Here is a 16,509-nt window from a genome sequence, read left to right as displayed (position 1 = left end):
GATGCAACTTATTTGAAAGTCTACAGAATAGGTGTCATGAAATATAAATATATTCCCCAACTTTACAATCCTTTTCTAGTTTTTTGCTGTGAAACAGCCTGCCTTTCATCAATCATGGCTTATTAAGATTCAGAGGTACATGGACAAAAACTGAAAGACAAATTCTGTAAGAAAAGCTGATATTGCCTGAGCTCCAACCCTGTCCAAGGGTTGGCTTCACTAATTGTTACTGGTACTTCTTGGGATTGCAGAAGCTTTACCTATCAGGCTCATTGAACATACTGACGTGCCTCCCATCAGCACTAATCAATGCAGCCATAGCAGTGTGGGTAGGTCTGTGCTGCTGATTTGTGCACTGGCTCAGGTGATTCTACACTGTGAAATTTGTAGGATTGCAGACACGGTATTTGAAGGCTTCCTATATCATTGAAACTGCATCAGAAGTTGTGCAATTAAAAAACTTGCTTTCATAACCTAGGACACAGTACTTTGTTGCCCTCTCTGAAGTACTTTAAATTTCACTGATAGATGCCCTACAATAGATTTTAAAAATTTATCTGTGAAAGATACCTGAAAAGACATGGATATGATAAATAAACGAGTCCCCCCAATAAAAAGAGAAAAATAGAGAAGATTAAATACAAGAGTGAAAGAGCAGTTTATTCATAAAAAATGCTATGCAAGGATGGATGTCTTTTACCACTGTGGAATTGCATGCTGTGTTTTGTCTCTGGTAGAGTGCCTCTGCATTTATGGGAAGTGTGATAACCGAATAGACAGCGATGGAATCTGTCTTCCTGGATCATGCAGAAATGGATACACCGGGAAATTCTGCGATAAGGCAGTTGTTCCCTGCGAGCCCTCTCTGCAGCTCTGCCATGAGCACGCAGACTGTCAGCTTAGTGATGGTGCAGTGAGGTAAGTCAGCAATTTCCATCTAATTAATATTGAATATGATGCAGCACTTTCCCATTTTCTCGATCAAAGCTACACCTTGTAGCAGCACACAAACATCAGCCACTGAACTACTGCTATGCAGCAAATAATCAAAGCACACACCACATCCACTTCCATTTCCTCGTAAGTGTTAAGAGCTGTAAGTTCCTTATCCTGTACATTATCTTAAAGACTTAAAGACAGAACTGGTCACAAAACTCTGTTCCTACCAACAGCTGTCTTGTGCTTGCTCACGCTCACCTTGGCCATCACGTGCAGCAAGTTTGCTTCTTGCTGCATTGCACTAGTAATGAGTCATTGCAGTAAGCAGAATGGATACTGCATAACTGTGCTTCAGAGATGCCCCCTTCTTGGAGATGGAGGGACCAGGGGTACAAAAGAGCTCTTGGTCTTGCATGCACTTCAAATAGAAAACTATTTTCTGGGTCAATGAAAGAAAGAACATCAATTTACAGGTATTACCTCACCTTTGCCAAGATCACATTAGCACTGAATTAATTTCACTCTCAATTTCATACACAGATAATTAAACCAGTCACGTATTTCAGGGGGGGGGGGGAGGGGGGAATTAAACAACATATGCACTATTTGCATCGTGAATCCAAGGTTACCAGTTTTAAGTCACCTATAAATAACACATCAGAGTGGAAAACATTTCCTTAATTTTACAGCTGCCCTAACACACTTAGTGACTTTCCTCTCCTGTTTTCTCTATAGTTGTGTTTGCAAGTCTGGCTATGAGGGAGATGGCATGACCTGCAGCAAAGTCGATCCCTGTGCTAGTTTGAATTCAGGTGGCTGCAGTATACATGTAAGTATGGGCCTTCCCCCAGAGCCTGGCACCATAGCAAAGCAGGCAACAAACAAAGTAATAAGCCAGGTTTGGCTGAAACATTTCCAAAAGAAGCATCACAGTTTTCATGGCAGTTTCAAGGTCTTTCTCTGACAGGGACATTGTTATTGCTTAGACCTAAAGGTGGATGCCACTTAACTGTCCTGAACAGTGTCATGGCATTGCCAAGGTAAGTCATGACATGTTCCAGCCAAGCAGCAGCAACACAGCCCTGGTTTATCCAATAGTGAAAACAAAGCTAGGATAGAAAGGAATTTTCCTTCCATTCAGAAGTACCTACAAGAAAGTCTTAAAGTAGAACATGCCCAAGTAAGGAAGTAAAAACCTTTGACTATTGGCCACTCTCACAGGAGTTATTCAGAAGTCTGCGTGAATGGGTTGTCCCCCATGGGTGGCATTTGCCCATCCTGGTATGTGGGCCTAAGGTCTGACCCCAGAAACATTAGCACATAGGGAATTTTATTCCCATTGCTGGTCCAGGATTGGATATTGCTTGGTTGTTAGTAGGAGCTTTGCTTTTTGGTCCCTGACAGCAGTTTTGTGGATTAAGGAGGCTTTGATGCTCCATAGTTTCTGCCGCCACAGCCTACTTCTTTGCACCAAGTGCCAATTTTACCCAAAAGATTACAGCATGGTCCTGCTGCTAGCAGAGGTGGGTGAGCCTCCTTGGCTGAGCTGCTCCCTACCAGGTTTGCATGCCCTTATCTGCACAAATGGAGATTATTTTTTCTGTCCTCTGTCCCCTTCTCAGGCTGAGTGCATTCAAACAGGCCCAGGAAGGCATGTGTGCGCTTGCCAGGCAGGATGGACAGGCGATGGACGGGACTGCTCAGCCATCAACAACTGCCTACTGCCCTCTGTAGCTGGATGCCATGAAAATGCCACTTGCATATACGTTGGGCCTGGTCAGGTAGGGCCTCACATTCTTCTCACTTTCTGCACCAGTTCTCACCCGTTTTCTTCTGCTGGCACTTCCTGCCCTCATTCATCCCCAGGTTCTCCTCTCCCTCCAGGCCACATGCTCATTTCCACACAAAACAGCCTCCCACAGCTCCCATTCCATTTTTTTGCTATGTGTTATTTCTCCAGGAGCAAAGACTGTAAAGTAAGTACGTTAGGTGTCTAGCATGAAGGTCTACTAGAGGTATTAGTCAGTCACATTCCACTGAAGTCACTAGAGCTATGCAGGAACACAGACAGACTTATCTGCCAACGTCTAGAATACGTACACAGTTTTAATCATTATAATATATTGCTGTGTTTTATTGAAACAACAGAATGACTGCAAGTGTAAAGATGGATTTAGGGGGAATGGAATTGAATGTACACCCATAAACTCATGCCTGGAACAAAATGGAAAATGCCATCATCTGGTGAGTAATAAGTCATTCTTTGAACAAAGTGTTCAGATACATATCACACCTCACGTTCTGTGCACACCATAGAATTTCCTTGCCATTTCACGCCTGCAATTTTTGCTCAAGATGAAATAGAGCTTTCCAGTCCAAGCAGTGATACGGCCATCAAAAACACTATACAAGTTACATCAATATGATACATGCATTGGGCTGCTCCCAATCCCACCTTCATGGAAGGGCTATCTCAAGTCTGGAGTGAATGCCTACTGCTTCTCTATCAGCAACTACAATCTGGTTGCAATAGTTTTTTGAGACATTTACCTTAGTCACACTTCTCTAGCTGGACATCTGTCAGTTTTACAAGTAACTGCATATGTTCAATGGATCTGCAGACTCTGCAGGGAGGACACTGGGAAAGAGCTAAAGTAAAAAGCAGAGAGGAGCAGAGGATGGATCAGGATGGATCTACATTAATCAGATGAAGAGACAGCACTCAGTATTTGGAGGAAGTAAGAAAGGGTTTAGACTCAAATTTAATACAGGCAAAGGAATTAGTGCCCTCAATTGGTGGAGTTTATCTTATAGGAGGGTAAGGAGGTCCATGGAAGATGGAACAGAAATATTTTGCTGAGATAATGTCTGTATATGAATGTATACTGGGAAGGGTTTACAGGCCATCCTTACTCTGGAGTAGCCTCCTAGGTATTTGACAGTCTTTCTCTCTCTCTTTCTGGTTCAAAGGCAACTTGTCAGCTTGAGCCTTCTTATGGCTGGGAGTGCGTGTGCCCCAAGGGCTATGAAGGAGATGGCAGAATATGCTATGGAAATGCTGCAGATGTAAGTAAGGTGTTCATCATCTCCAAGCATAGGACTTATTGCACAGCTCTTATACTGGATCTTAACCAGACAGCAAAGTCATTATAAACAGTTAGAAGAATGTGATGCCCAACAGTGCTGACTGCAGACAGTGTTTCTGCTGGAGACTCATGTCTGATACAGAAATTATCTGTTGTGTTCAAAAACGTATCTTGGAAAGAGGCCTAGTGGATATCAGTGTATTTTTTTAAGACAAACTATAAAGTGCCAGCCTCGGAGTCCTAGCTTCATATATTCTAAACAGTCCTAATTTCATATATGCTAAGCACTCATATCCCAGCTGGGACTGGCAAGTTCTCAGCTCTATCAAAATTCTGCCTCAAGCTATCTCAGTAGAGATGGTCAATTTATCACATTACTCAAACCATGCAGACTGACAGACAAATAAAATCCAAACAAGTAAATTGGGAAAATAAATATGCATTTAACTTTGTAAGAAAAATGAAAGTGTCAGCTGTCCGAGCCATTGGCAGCAATCGTACATGCCTCTTGGCACTATCTGCCATCCTTGCTTATACCATCATCTATCTCTGTTCCAAGAACTGTGGCATAATAAAAGCAGAATTACATGTGAGGTGTTGTAAAAATACCAGCCAAAACAAATATCTTCCTTCAATTAATTTTGCATTAAGTTAAGGAAAGACTTAGGTTTAGATTCCCAGAAAATAGATCCTCAGCGTGAGGTCCGTACACATTGCACACCAATGCCAGGTGCATCTAGTTACAACTAAGCAACAGATGGTTCAATTATCAAAAGCATTGTTAACTCACCATTCCCATTCCTAGAAAGTATCAGCACTGGAAAAACATGAATGCTCTCTCTTTCCATGCATACTGAAAACCTGCCCCCCTATGTCACATCAGCCAGGCCACACACAGTGGGTTACTCCACAAGTTACAGCAAGAGTATTTAGTACTGAGCCTGTTAGAGCTTACATAATCATCATGCTCTCTTTCTGTTTCCAATCAGGAGTTATCTACTCTACCAGAGGCAACAACATTTAACCAATGGGTTAATGTAAGTACACTTTATGGTTGATATTTTAGTACGTCCAAGTCTACAGAAAACCATAAGTCTTTTAGCCTTTAGAAATGAGAACCTCAAAGTAATATTCTGTCACACTGCAGAGACTTCAGCTCTGGACAGAAGTTGGAGTATTTCTCCCACTAGTCACCAACTATACTGATCATCTGATTCTTGGTTTCTCTCTGAAAACCAGTTCCTGGTCCCACATTCAAGCAAGCAAGAAAGCTCCACATGTAGAAGAGTTAGTTACAAGCCTGCTCTCTGAGTCAGGGTCTACCTAGGCCATGACCCGCCCTGTAGCAGCAGGGTACAAGCAGAGCCTGAGTATGGCCCAAACAGATCCTCTCTTCTTTCCTCATGCACTTTGACTACAAGCAAGTAGAGAGGACAGGCAATGCCTTACTGCTCCCGTTCTCACTGAGCCCAGTGCCAGGAAAACATTGCTTTTTGGCTGATCATTGTATTGCTGCTACATCAAGCAATAAGGAAAAAAGTTTTGTCTCCACTGAGGCTTGACTTTGGTGCAGGAAACAAAGAAGTGGATTAACATGTTCGGCTTTAGATCAGGGAAAGAACACCAACTTAAATTTTATTAAAAAGAAGTTCTAGAAAGATTGATTAACACTGACAACTTCTTATTTCTATGTGTATCACCTATTACTAGGGCAGCAGCAATATTAGAGACCCTACCCCACTGAGATGAGCACTGGTACAAATAAGATCAAAAACAGTTCTTCTACAGAGTTTAAAACATAGATATGAGAAGTGTGTAGCAAGCATATGGACACATGAAAGGAACAGTGATATGTTAATGAGTGGCACAAGAAGCAGCAGTCACAGCATATTAGCTGCTTTCGTGCTTTTCAAAGTTCGACAGTTTGGGCACCATTAAAACATGCAATTGCAAAAGGAAGCTCAGGGAACCACTTGAAAGCAAGGCTGGTGTGACTGATTTGAATCTGTTATCTGCCTGGCCTTGGGCTCAGACTGCAGCACCAGCAGCTCTAAAGGGAGCAAAACTAATGAAATTAAAGAAATGAGCACAATAGCAGAGGCTGCTCACCTGCTAATGTGCTCTTTAGATAATGAAGCGGGGGAAAAAAAAAAAAAAGAATTTCTTCCCTGGGAGCAGATACCATTTACTTAAACAGAAGTGTGGAAATTTCTGCTACTCTTCAAAGAAATAGTATCCCTTAAATAACAGTAGCTAAAAACAAGAGCAAGACAGGGAGGTACGCCCATCTGTGTGGTTTTTAACTTCATACTTGAACAGGAATGTGATGTTTATCATGTTTCATAACCAAAGATTTTTCTTTCTGGTCAAGAAGGTAGAGAAAAGGAAGCCTGTTGCTATTTTTATACTTAAATATTTGGAAGGGGACAGTGGTGATGGCTAGAAAGAAAAATGATCTTAACAGAGACAAAATTCCCAGCTATTTAAAGGAACTGATTCCCTTCTTGACTTAAAAACCAGTATGGCTATTGAAGGACTATCCAAGATAAGCCAGGCAGCGTACGAGCCACAGAAAGGTAGAACGCAAGTTCATATGGCTCCCTCAAATTTTGCAGTATCAAAAATGGCAAATTGTGGAGCCTGTGAAAAGTTTGGAGAACCATATATTCAGCAAGATCGCACTCCATTCAAGTCTTCAGCTCTCCTTTTTCTACCCCACAAAAATTAATCAATCAATCAATCAAACAAACAAACAGTCAATCTACACAAGTGGAAAAATACTCTCCAGTGAAGGTTCACTTCATCTTTAAGGCAGACATGAACCTATGGGGGATGATGCATACTACAAAGCCTACATCCCCCAGCTAAAATCATAGCTGTCAGAGCACCAAAACCCATGGAAGTGCTGGTGTGCACTGGTGTATATCTTGAAAAATCCCAGTCACGTCAAATAGTCCTATTCCAAATGTGAACATTGCATTACATGGATTTCGTGTTTTATGGATCATAATCCTCCTATTTATTAAGTAGAGAGGAGCATTCTGCAAGAGCAGGTTACTGCAGTTATGAGTGACTAGTAGAACTTAGCCCACTGATTTTCTTTTTTAACATTTAGGAACATAAAATAGAGCCCAAAAGATGGGGCAGCTTTGGTGGGAGGTGACGTGACTTCCCTCGCGTGTTTCATAATAAAAAAATCAATTCTGACCTAAACTTTCCTGTTGCCCTTTAAATGCTGTCAATCAATTCTGTAAAATATAGATACTCATTTACTATTTTTGTACAGCTCTAAGTACTTCCGTTCACGTCGTTGCTCAGTTTAATAGTTTTTCCTCTTTCAGGCCAGTCACAAAGCACGTCACACACTCCACCTTGCTAGTAAGTCAATGACTGCTATTTATTGGCCATAATTAGGATTAATTATTTTACTTTCCTTATTTTCATTCAGGATGCTCAGTTAAACTCAGTGTTGTCCACCACCTCAAATCTAACTGTCCTCGTGCCTTCTCTTCAAGCAATTGAAAACATGGATGAAGATGAAAAAGATTTTTGGATGTCAAAGGGTAATATGCCAACCCTACTGAAGTACGTTAAAGGTTTTGTTTTGTTCTTTGAATTGCTTGTCATTCCAAACAAGTCTTTGATATGAACTCCCCATAGCAAGACAGCTCTGATATTTTTAAGGGAGGCACACAGTATTTTACTTTTAGTTACAGTACTATAAATCTCTGTAGCAGCTCCACTGAAAACAAAGACATTATTTGTATCATGCCAGAAATATTTAAAGGCTAAGCTAAGATCAGAACATAGCTGAACTAGGCATTGTACAAACCATTTCTGCTTTAAACCACGGTTTTAGACACGATAAATGTATTTACTGGGGGGGAGGGGAGAAGCAAGAAAGAAAAGAAACTGAGAAAAATGCAAAACCTTAAAATCCAGTTAATTTCTTTTAGGTATCATCTATTGACAGGAGCTTACAACTTTGCCGATTTCCAGAATTTATCATCTTCTGATACGCTGCCAACATCCCTACAGAGCAACTTCCTACACTTATCTAAAGAAAATGGGGTGAGATGACCTGCAAAACACTGTGGTATCATACATAAGACCCTGACCTTTCTGCTGACAGAATGCTCATGTTAAAAACCATATAGATATTATGCAACTGTATTTTTAAAAAGACTATGCCATAAAGTTAAAGGAATAGATCAATTATATGGGGCCCTCTTGGCAAAACATTAATTTGATTTTCCCCACAAATTGTCCCAGCTGAAATTCATCGGCAGTATTATTTATTCCTAATGTCTTGTAGTAAAACACAAGTGCAACCCAGGCCCAGCATGGCCTGTGAACTAATTTAGGACAAAATACATCAGGAAAACCCAATAACTTATTTTAGGAAACTGGAAACATATCTGCATGTGCAACTCAATAGTCTCATATCACACAGAGGTATTTTTAAAGGTAAGTAGCTACCACTGATAGCCCTTCATCTTCAGCCTTTTTATGTAGTACTCCATGTTCTGAGGAGGAGTATTTTCTAGACATACCTATGGAACGTTTAAGCACATCAGTCCTGTTATAGAAGGAAAGAGTTTTCCACATTGAGGAAAAAAAGCATGTTGTCCCCAAGGGACACAATGACACAGCAGAGTGGAGGTACAGAAAGGAGCTCACCCTGACTCAGATGGGGCAAGCCCACCTGCTCCGAATGGCCAAACCAATGTAACCATGTGGCTCTGCTGGTTGGTATTTGGGTGCAGCACAGAGTCCCCAGGTTATGATTTCCAGAAGAGAACTCAACATCTGGGCCAGATTGGTGCAAAGTAGAGCCATGGCAGAACCTCAGGCCAGAGTCTGTGAAGCTGTGAAAACCCACAGCACAAACCACCAGGAAACCATGGCCACCATGGTGCCAAACCCTTCCTTCTCTCCTCTTGTCCTTTCAGAACCTCACTGTCGAGGGTGCTCACATCGTGACTGGTGACATCGCATCCACAAATGGGATCATACACGTTATTGATAAGGTACATGGTCAAGCAGAGAGGGTTCATTCCTCTGCACCACAACCCAATGGAACGTAGTCAATGGCTCTTGCAAACAAATTATTTGAGCAGAAGAACATCTGCTCCTTGCAGCTGCAGCCACAGCATTTGCACAGGTGGGATACACATTTGTACTGATGTGGGATGCATCTACTCTCTTTCTAGGTTCTGATCCCCCTGCGAAGCACCATCATGCCAAGGCTACTGGCCCGTCTCGAGCAAATGCCTGACTACTCCATTTTCAGGGGCTACATTATTGTAAGCTTTCACACCTTTTTAAAGATAGAAGCTTGAATTTGAACTGTTATCAGCGTATCAGTGATCACCCTGTTTTGTTTTGTGTTTTTTATATGTTTTGCAACAGCAATACGGCCTGGCAAATGAAATAGAAGCTGCAAACACATACACAGTGTTTGCCCCAAATAATGATGCCATAGAAAATTACCTGAGGGGTAAAAAGGTTGCTACTCTGGTATGTATTACTCACAGGATATGTCCTAACAACTGAGGGTCTCATTTCAGTTTCAAGTGGATGGATTGAAAGGATACAAAAATAGGAAGAGGTATTTGTTATCCAAGAAGATAGCAAGTTTGTTATTACCACCAGCAGAGATGAGGAGGGGTGGATCCATGTATTTTCCTGGTTTGCTAGAATAACTTAACTATTTGTTCTGGGCTTTGGCATTCCCTGAATTAAAACAACTCCATGAATATTCAAGGTATTGAACTAGACTTTCTCTGATACCTCCGAAGGGAGATCAGAACAGGAAGGACCAGGAATAACACTGAAATGGCTTTCCTAGGTGAACAAGTCCAATCCCCTGTCATCACTAGCAACCTCATCATTAATAGCACCACAAAATCCTGTGACTCCTTCTTACAGCTATCCAGACATTTGTCCCCATCACTCCTGCTGGAACAGGAGGAGTGGAACATCCCACACCACTTCCTGCAAACTGTTCCAAATACCAGCATTCAAGCACTTCTGACCAGTCCCACAGTTCAGAAAAACACCTGAAGATCTCCTGGCTAGAAAAAAATTCCTCTAGCAAACCCCATTACCACTGCCCTCTGCCAGCAGCCTGGTGCCAGGCCCAGGCCCAGGCCCAACCCAGCCATCAGCTCCCCACACCAGTGTGGATGTGGTCATCCCACCTCCTCTGACAGCTTCAGGCCCTCCTCTCAGAGACAGTTTATATTATTTTGACAGCATACTTCTGGCTAGCTGCTACCCCTTTATGCTTATGCCAACATCATGCTTTAGCTGAAACATACTCTGCTGTACTCTATCTCTGCTTCCATAGTCTCCATTTTCAGTCTGGAAGCCGAGGGGCACAACATTCAAATGACTCATCCCAAGACATTAACCACTGACCAGCTGTCCCATAACAGAATCCTGATTGCTACCTCACCAGAAGAAATCATGCATTATCAATGTAAATATCTTCTCAAGTGACTTTTGATCTCCATTTTAATTAGTTTCAGTGTCATCATTTCCACATCACTATAAGAGGCATCTATAATAAATCTCTGAGAAACACATATACAGCTTTAAAACATCAATCCCATTGGATTCCTGTTACACACAAACAGAAGTCCTTTTCATTTTCACTGCTTACCAGTATGCTTCTTCCATCTTATTTCCATACTCCCAGATCTAATATCCTCCTTACAAAACACCTCCAGAGAACTTTGTCTTGGAGATAAGAGATCAGCACAGTGAAGAGATCCCATTTCTTGGCCTCTCAGGAAGTGAGGTTTTGTTAAGAGTGACTTCTTACCCTGCTGTTGACTAATATATGAGACACAAAGACCAGTACTTCACCCTGTGGGCAAAGCCAGGAGACATCACAAATCTTGCAGCCTGGGGTTACTTCATGTTTTCACACACTTTCGAAGGAGCAGAAGATCAAAGAACAGTATGAATGTTCAGGACACGGGCACAGTAGGCAATGAGATTTCCCATAGATCTTGTTTACAGTCCGAGAAAAGTTATCCTGAATAACTTTTTGTGCTTTGTTACATAACCTTGAATTTAATTGTGTGTTTGCAGGATGAGGACCAAATCCGTTATCACATTTTGATAGATGAAAAGCTCCTGAAGAATGACCTGCACAATGGCATGCACAGGGAGACCATGCTTGGGTACTCCTACCATGTTGGGTTCTTCCTCCATGACAGCCAGGTACTGCTGCCCACAACTCTTCAGTTTCATGCCTTATAAGCAGCCAAAAAGAGCTGTGCAGCCCACGATAGCTTCTGGGCTTAACAGCACAAAATATGCCACTCAGATGGAATGAATTATAGATATGAGAGAGGCAAAGTCACCCTTGAAGGGATCTTCAATTGGATTTGATTTCAATTATACTTTTTACATTCAGCAGTGCATTTTAAAAACCACTGTGGTAGATGTGCATCTCTAGCAGTCACAAACTTGCATTGTAAAACAGTCATTAATCTGACTTCCAAAGAACTATTAAAACCTACCTTCAATTATAACACATCAATTTTATTTTCTGCAGATCTGCTCCACTTTCAGACCTAAGAGCTTTAAGCACTTGGCAACAAATATCAATTGCTTTTCAATACCACTCATAGGAAAGTCAGCCGCAGAAAGATTAAGGAACCCACCCAATCCTGTGGCACAGACAAGAAGTCCTCCTCCTTCTCTGCCCCAGAGCTCCCTCTGGGCATAAGCAAAGTGAGGACAGAAAGCTCCTTACCAAAACAGTTTCAGCCCTGCTGCTTTCTCAGCAGATTACTGGAAAAACAACTGCTTGTGGGGTGGAGGAGGGCATGAAAGGAGAGGGGGATAGCAGTGTGATGCTGAAAGCCCACCCTGAAGGAGAAGCTGCCAAGGAGTTCTTCCCTGAAACACCCTTGCCCCCCAACAAGGCAGCAAACACATCCCTTGGCTTGCTTCAGGCTTCTTCTTCAAAGTGTGTACGTTTTGCGTCCCATGGTAGAAAAAGCAGCTCAGACAGATCCTGTTGCTAAGTAACTCCAACAAGCTGCATCCATCTCATGCCCTCCAGTTCAGTAAAGCTCTTAAAAGCATCAACTGAGATGCAAGAAAGTGCTTCAAATCAACTGCACCCTCCAGTTTTCCAGAAGTGAGCCATGTGCACCACTCCTTCCTTCACTCACTACTGTTCAGTTACAAATGAGATAAGAGCTCTGCTGCTGCTTTTTAACTGATTGCATTTCTTTTGCAGCTGTTTGTAAATGATGCACCTATAAGCTACGCAAATGTTGCAACAGACAAAGGAATTATTCATGGATTGGGAAAAGTCCTGGAAATCCAGAAGAACAGATGTGATACTAATCATACTGTTATCACTGTAAGTGGTTCTGTTTGTACAGATTCCCAAAGGCCCATCAGAGATACCTTTAGCAAAACATGGGTAAAATGTACAGGCTAAGATGTACAGGATGGATGACACTACATGCCAGTAAGGAATGCCTGCATTTTCTACAAATATTCCTACCAAAGTTTTTTGCATCAGATAAAATTTATTTGATCCTGCTATCAGTATACTGACAGCCTGGATAAGACAATAGTAGAATACCCCAGGAGTAAGCTGGTTCCTAAGCTTTAATTTTCAGAAAATTATTATGTACTATTTTAACACATCTGTTCTTCCAGATGATGTTTGTCAACTAAAGCAGGAAGTGGAGAGAAAAAGGAAAATAAAATACTTTTAGCAAGGAAAAATATTTCTTTTCATTCCAGAAACAGATTGCCTCAGCCTATGCACATGAACTCCTTATGCCCTCTGAGTAAAGCACTCTCCCCCTTCTGTTCCTTTTATATATGAAATCCAAATGGTTTTATACCCCTCTAAAGAAGGACGTGGCTTCCTCAGATGGGCAGAGAAATATTATTTTGGCTTTTCTCCTGAGTGGTGGAGACAGGACAGCAAACCTGCAGTGTAATTCCCTTTTGATGGAGCCCACAGTCAGCTAGATAAGGCAGACAAAGTGAGATTAGTGCTTTGGCCAAAGCAAATTGAACAGGCATGAACTTTTGTAGCCTAATCATATTCTTTGGGATACAGTCCCATATTTGTGTATATATCACACAAGTTTTCTCCGAGCTTTGCTCAGTTACGTGCTAGGCTTCACACAGTCCTTTGCTTTTGCTTGCAATATTATTTTCTAATAAATGCAGCTACATACTTCAGTGTACATTTAAGCCTTAATAAAGTGGCACCAAGTTGCCATTACCCTCATGGCACAAGCAAACTGTATCCAAGGTCAGGGTTTGCTTCATTCTGTGTTTGAGTGGGGAGATGCTTGGGAAGCATCGCTTTACAAGAGTATTGCAAAGAATCTAAATGTGCTTTCCTTCTCCTTTCATTTTGCTTTAGGAAAAGTGCAGAATTTGTTCGCAACCATCAAGTTGCCCCCCAGGAACAAAAGAAATAGTAAGTCTTTTATTGTACATACTTAAGATATACATATCAAAACTCAGCATAGATACATTCAATCTCCTTTCATATATATTTGAGGGACATGATTTAGTGAGAACTATTGGTGATTGGTGTATGGTTGGACTGGATGATCTTGTAGGTCTTTTCCAACCTTAGTGATTCTATGAAATGATCCTATGATATAATAGCCTCAATTTTAACAAAAGTCATCATAGTTACTTTGGTATTCTACATACGTTTCTTACAATCAACAGCATAAATCCACTCTTGATCTAAGCCACCTTGTGGGCAGGGGAGCAGAATCAAGAGCATCACAAGGATAGTTTTGTTTTGTCCAGAAAGACAAATTTCTAGTTAGCGCTTTGTCACACGAAGAACCCTCCACCTGCAATAGTTACCTGTACCAAGCAAAACTCCCTACTATGAAGAAGTTGAGAACAATCCAGAGTACATTTGCTGAGCAAGTTTCGTACCCATAAGGTCAAAGTACAGAAGGGCAAAATCAGCCTGGCTTCTAGCTTTGAGTTACAGTCACACAGATACTTGGAAATTGTAAAGACTGTGGGTTCCCAGTTCCCATGCATGGGAACTGTGGATATTTAGAAGGACCCTATCAACCATAAGGAGATCTAAAGTCTCTTGATGTCTGAACTTTTCTGGGAAAGACCTTCTGTTGGGATTATATAAGCATTTTTTCCTCTGGAATTTTCATTTTTAATTAGACTAGTTGTGTCACTAATAAGATTCCAAAAGAGATCAAGTCCCATCCACTCCATTAAAATAACTGGTTGGCAAAGCCCAGCTAAAGCACTCATGGGTAAAACTCAAAACCATTAACATTTCACTTACAACACGCAGCTGGATGCTTATCTCTACCTCCTAACAAGCCTACAAGACTGGCATTTCTTCTCCCATAAGCAAAGTTTCCCAACTATGTCCAGACCCGGGTCTGTTTATGACATACTTTGACACTTAGTTTTTCAAGAAGAATTAGGAAGAACCCACGATGTTGCAGAAAGAAAAAAGCTTATCAAGCCTCAGAAAAAGTTTTTCTTCAATTCTGAGCAGAGCCAATATTAGATACATTTTTAAAGTGCCACAGGGTGTTGAATTAATTTGGCTGTGTATTCTTTAGCAAAAGACATTTTATCTAACACATTGTTACTGCTGTAAGTATTTCCTTAGCTTCCATTACAAATGTGTGAGTCAGTGCACAGCGTGTAGAAAGTTAATGCCAATCTTTTTAAGAGCATTTGAAAGCAGCTGATCAATACTGCTCAGAAGTGGAGCTATTTCTCCAATGTTCACTCAGGCAGGGGAGAAGAAATACTGCATCTTCACAGAAAACAGCATGAGACTGTACACCATCCAGATCGGATGCCAGCCAAAATGTGCAAAAACTATCATTGTGAGTACACCGTTCCTGTCACAGCAAAGCTGGGAACCCCCATCTATGATCTTTGTAATTGTCACTGAACACACAGAGCTTGTCTGTGTGGTCCCTGGCAGCATTCCTTCTTGTATCTTGTATCCATCTAGGATCTAGACACAGCAGAGATGGGATAAAGGCTGCTGATGGCCTGAGCAGAGGAAGGGGAGGGATGCAGAAGCAGATTGGAAGGGGTCACATTGTGCTTGTCTTTCCACCTTCCCCATGGTGACCCATGTCGATCCTGTGAGTGGGCACGGTGAGGGTGGGTTGACAGTTAGACTTGGTGATCTTAAAGGTCTTTTCCAACCTTGATGATTCTAGGGTTCTATGGATCTATGTCCCAGCAGGGAACTTGGGGGAAGCACAGCAAGGAGCAAGGCTGCAAAGAGCAGAGCTAAAGCACTGCTAAACTCTAGGCCTCTAGCTCCCTCCACCCAGCATCAGACCCAAGAGACAATTCCCAGCGGCCTCCTCCTTGCTGCCATGCTTAAGGGTCCCCACTGCCCTTATCCTGATCCATTTTCTCACACTGCAGACCAGGGAGTGCTGTGCTGGCTTCTTTGGACAGCAGTGCCAGCCCTGCCCCGGCAAGGCAGGTAGCGCTTGCTTCGGCAATGGCATCTGCCTGGATGGCATCAATGGCAGCGGCATCTGCCAGTGTGGAGCCGGGTTTGTCGGCACGGCCTGTGAGAGCTGCGCAGAGGGCAAGTACGGCCGCAACTGCGATCAAGGTACTGAGTGGCCTGAGCTGCAGCCCTAGTGGCCTTCTCAGGGGGTGCGGGGATGGAGGATAGAAGGAAAATTTTGAGGACTGCATGACAAAGTCACTGTGATTAACTACCTACCTATCTGGTTTTAAAAGTAAGGTGCTTTCCATGAGGTTTCTAGCTGACTGAGGGAAGTCGACAAGGGAAATCTAGAACCTCCCTAGTTCTATCCGCATCCATTCCGTGCTCTTGAAAGCTATGTTGCCTGTGGATTAGTTGGCCAGCCCTCTCAGCCTTTTCATCATAATCTTTCCCAGTAATTGTATTTGCTCACTATTTCCTTCTTCAGAGAAGCCCCTACATACAGACACTACCCCTACTCTGGAGCTCTCCGGGCTTCAAGTAGCATCCACCATGAATAATCCTCTTGAACACTGATTTTTCATCAATGTTTCCCATTAAAATACATTTTCAGTCCCTGTATTTGGGATCAGAGGGAAGATTTGAGCAAGATCAGAGCAAGATTTGGGTTTGGATTTATTCTACACGCTGGTTTCCTCCCACCTCTCCCCACAGTGTGTGCATGTGTCCACGGGAAATGCAGCAGTGGGATCAAAGGGGATGGCTCCTGTGAGTGCAGCGTCGGCTGGAGGGGAGTGACATGTGAGAGCGGTGAGTGCCCTCCTTGTTTTCTGGGAAAGAAGTGAGAATTTTAGGAAACATCAGAACTGCAGAAGTGACCAGACCAGCGTCAGGCATCCAAGTGCACTACCAGATATCCAGCAGCTTCCCACAGGCCTGTGCTCAGAGATTTAATCACTAACAGAGTCAGCTGCTCATGAGACTTAAATGCCATACTTAGCT

General features: G+C 42.3%; 1 protein-coding gene across 2 annotated transcripts in view; it reads left to right on the top strand.

Annotated features, from left to right (window-relative positions):
- The window catches only part of STAB2 (stabilin 2), a 78,111-nt gene that overhangs the window by 33,990 nt on the left and 27,612 nt on the right, over window positions 1-16,509 (top strand). For both annotated transcript variants that reach the window (XM_046909960.1, XM_040658260.2), the window contains 17 exons: window positions 738-918; window positions 1,675-1,768; window positions 2,562-2,720; window positions 3,088-3,183; window positions 3,910-4,005; window positions 5,015-5,062; window positions 7,474-7,610; window positions 7,982-8,096; window positions 8,978-9,055; window positions 9,239-9,331; window positions 9,438-9,545; window positions 11,127-11,258; window positions 12,289-12,414; window positions 13,444-13,500; window positions 14,819-14,914; window positions 15,474-15,669; window positions 16,222-16,317. In XM_046909960.1, coding sequence (XP_046765916.1) covers window positions 738-918; window positions 1,675-1,768; window positions 2,562-2,720; window positions 3,088-3,183; window positions 3,910-4,005; window positions 5,015-5,062; window positions 7,474-7,610; window positions 7,982-8,096; window positions 8,978-9,055; window positions 9,239-9,331; window positions 9,438-9,545; window positions 11,127-11,258; window positions 12,289-12,414; window positions 13,444-13,500; window positions 14,819-14,914; window positions 15,474-15,669; window positions 16,222-16,317 — 1,908 coding nt within the window. The remainder of the gene's footprint in view (window positions 1-737; window positions 919-1,674; window positions 1,769-2,561; window positions 2,721-3,087; window positions 3,184-3,909; window positions 4,006-5,014; window positions 5,063-7,473; window positions 7,611-7,981; window positions 8,097-8,977; window positions 9,056-9,238; window positions 9,332-9,437; window positions 9,546-11,126; window positions 11,259-12,288; window positions 12,415-13,443; window positions 13,501-14,818; window positions 14,915-15,473; window positions 15,670-16,221; window positions 16,318-16,509) is intronic.

This window comes from Gallus gallus, chromosome 1 (genome assembly GCF_016699485.2).
Source record: "Gallus gallus isolate bGalGal1 chromosome 1, bGalGal1.mat.broiler.GRCg7b, whole genome shotgun sequence".
NCBI lineage: Eukaryota > Metazoa > Chordata > Aves > Galliformes > Phasianidae > Gallus > Gallus gallus.
The sequence above is the reverse complement of the archived record's forward strand: the minus strand, read 5'-3'. Positions and strand labels throughout refer to the sequence as shown.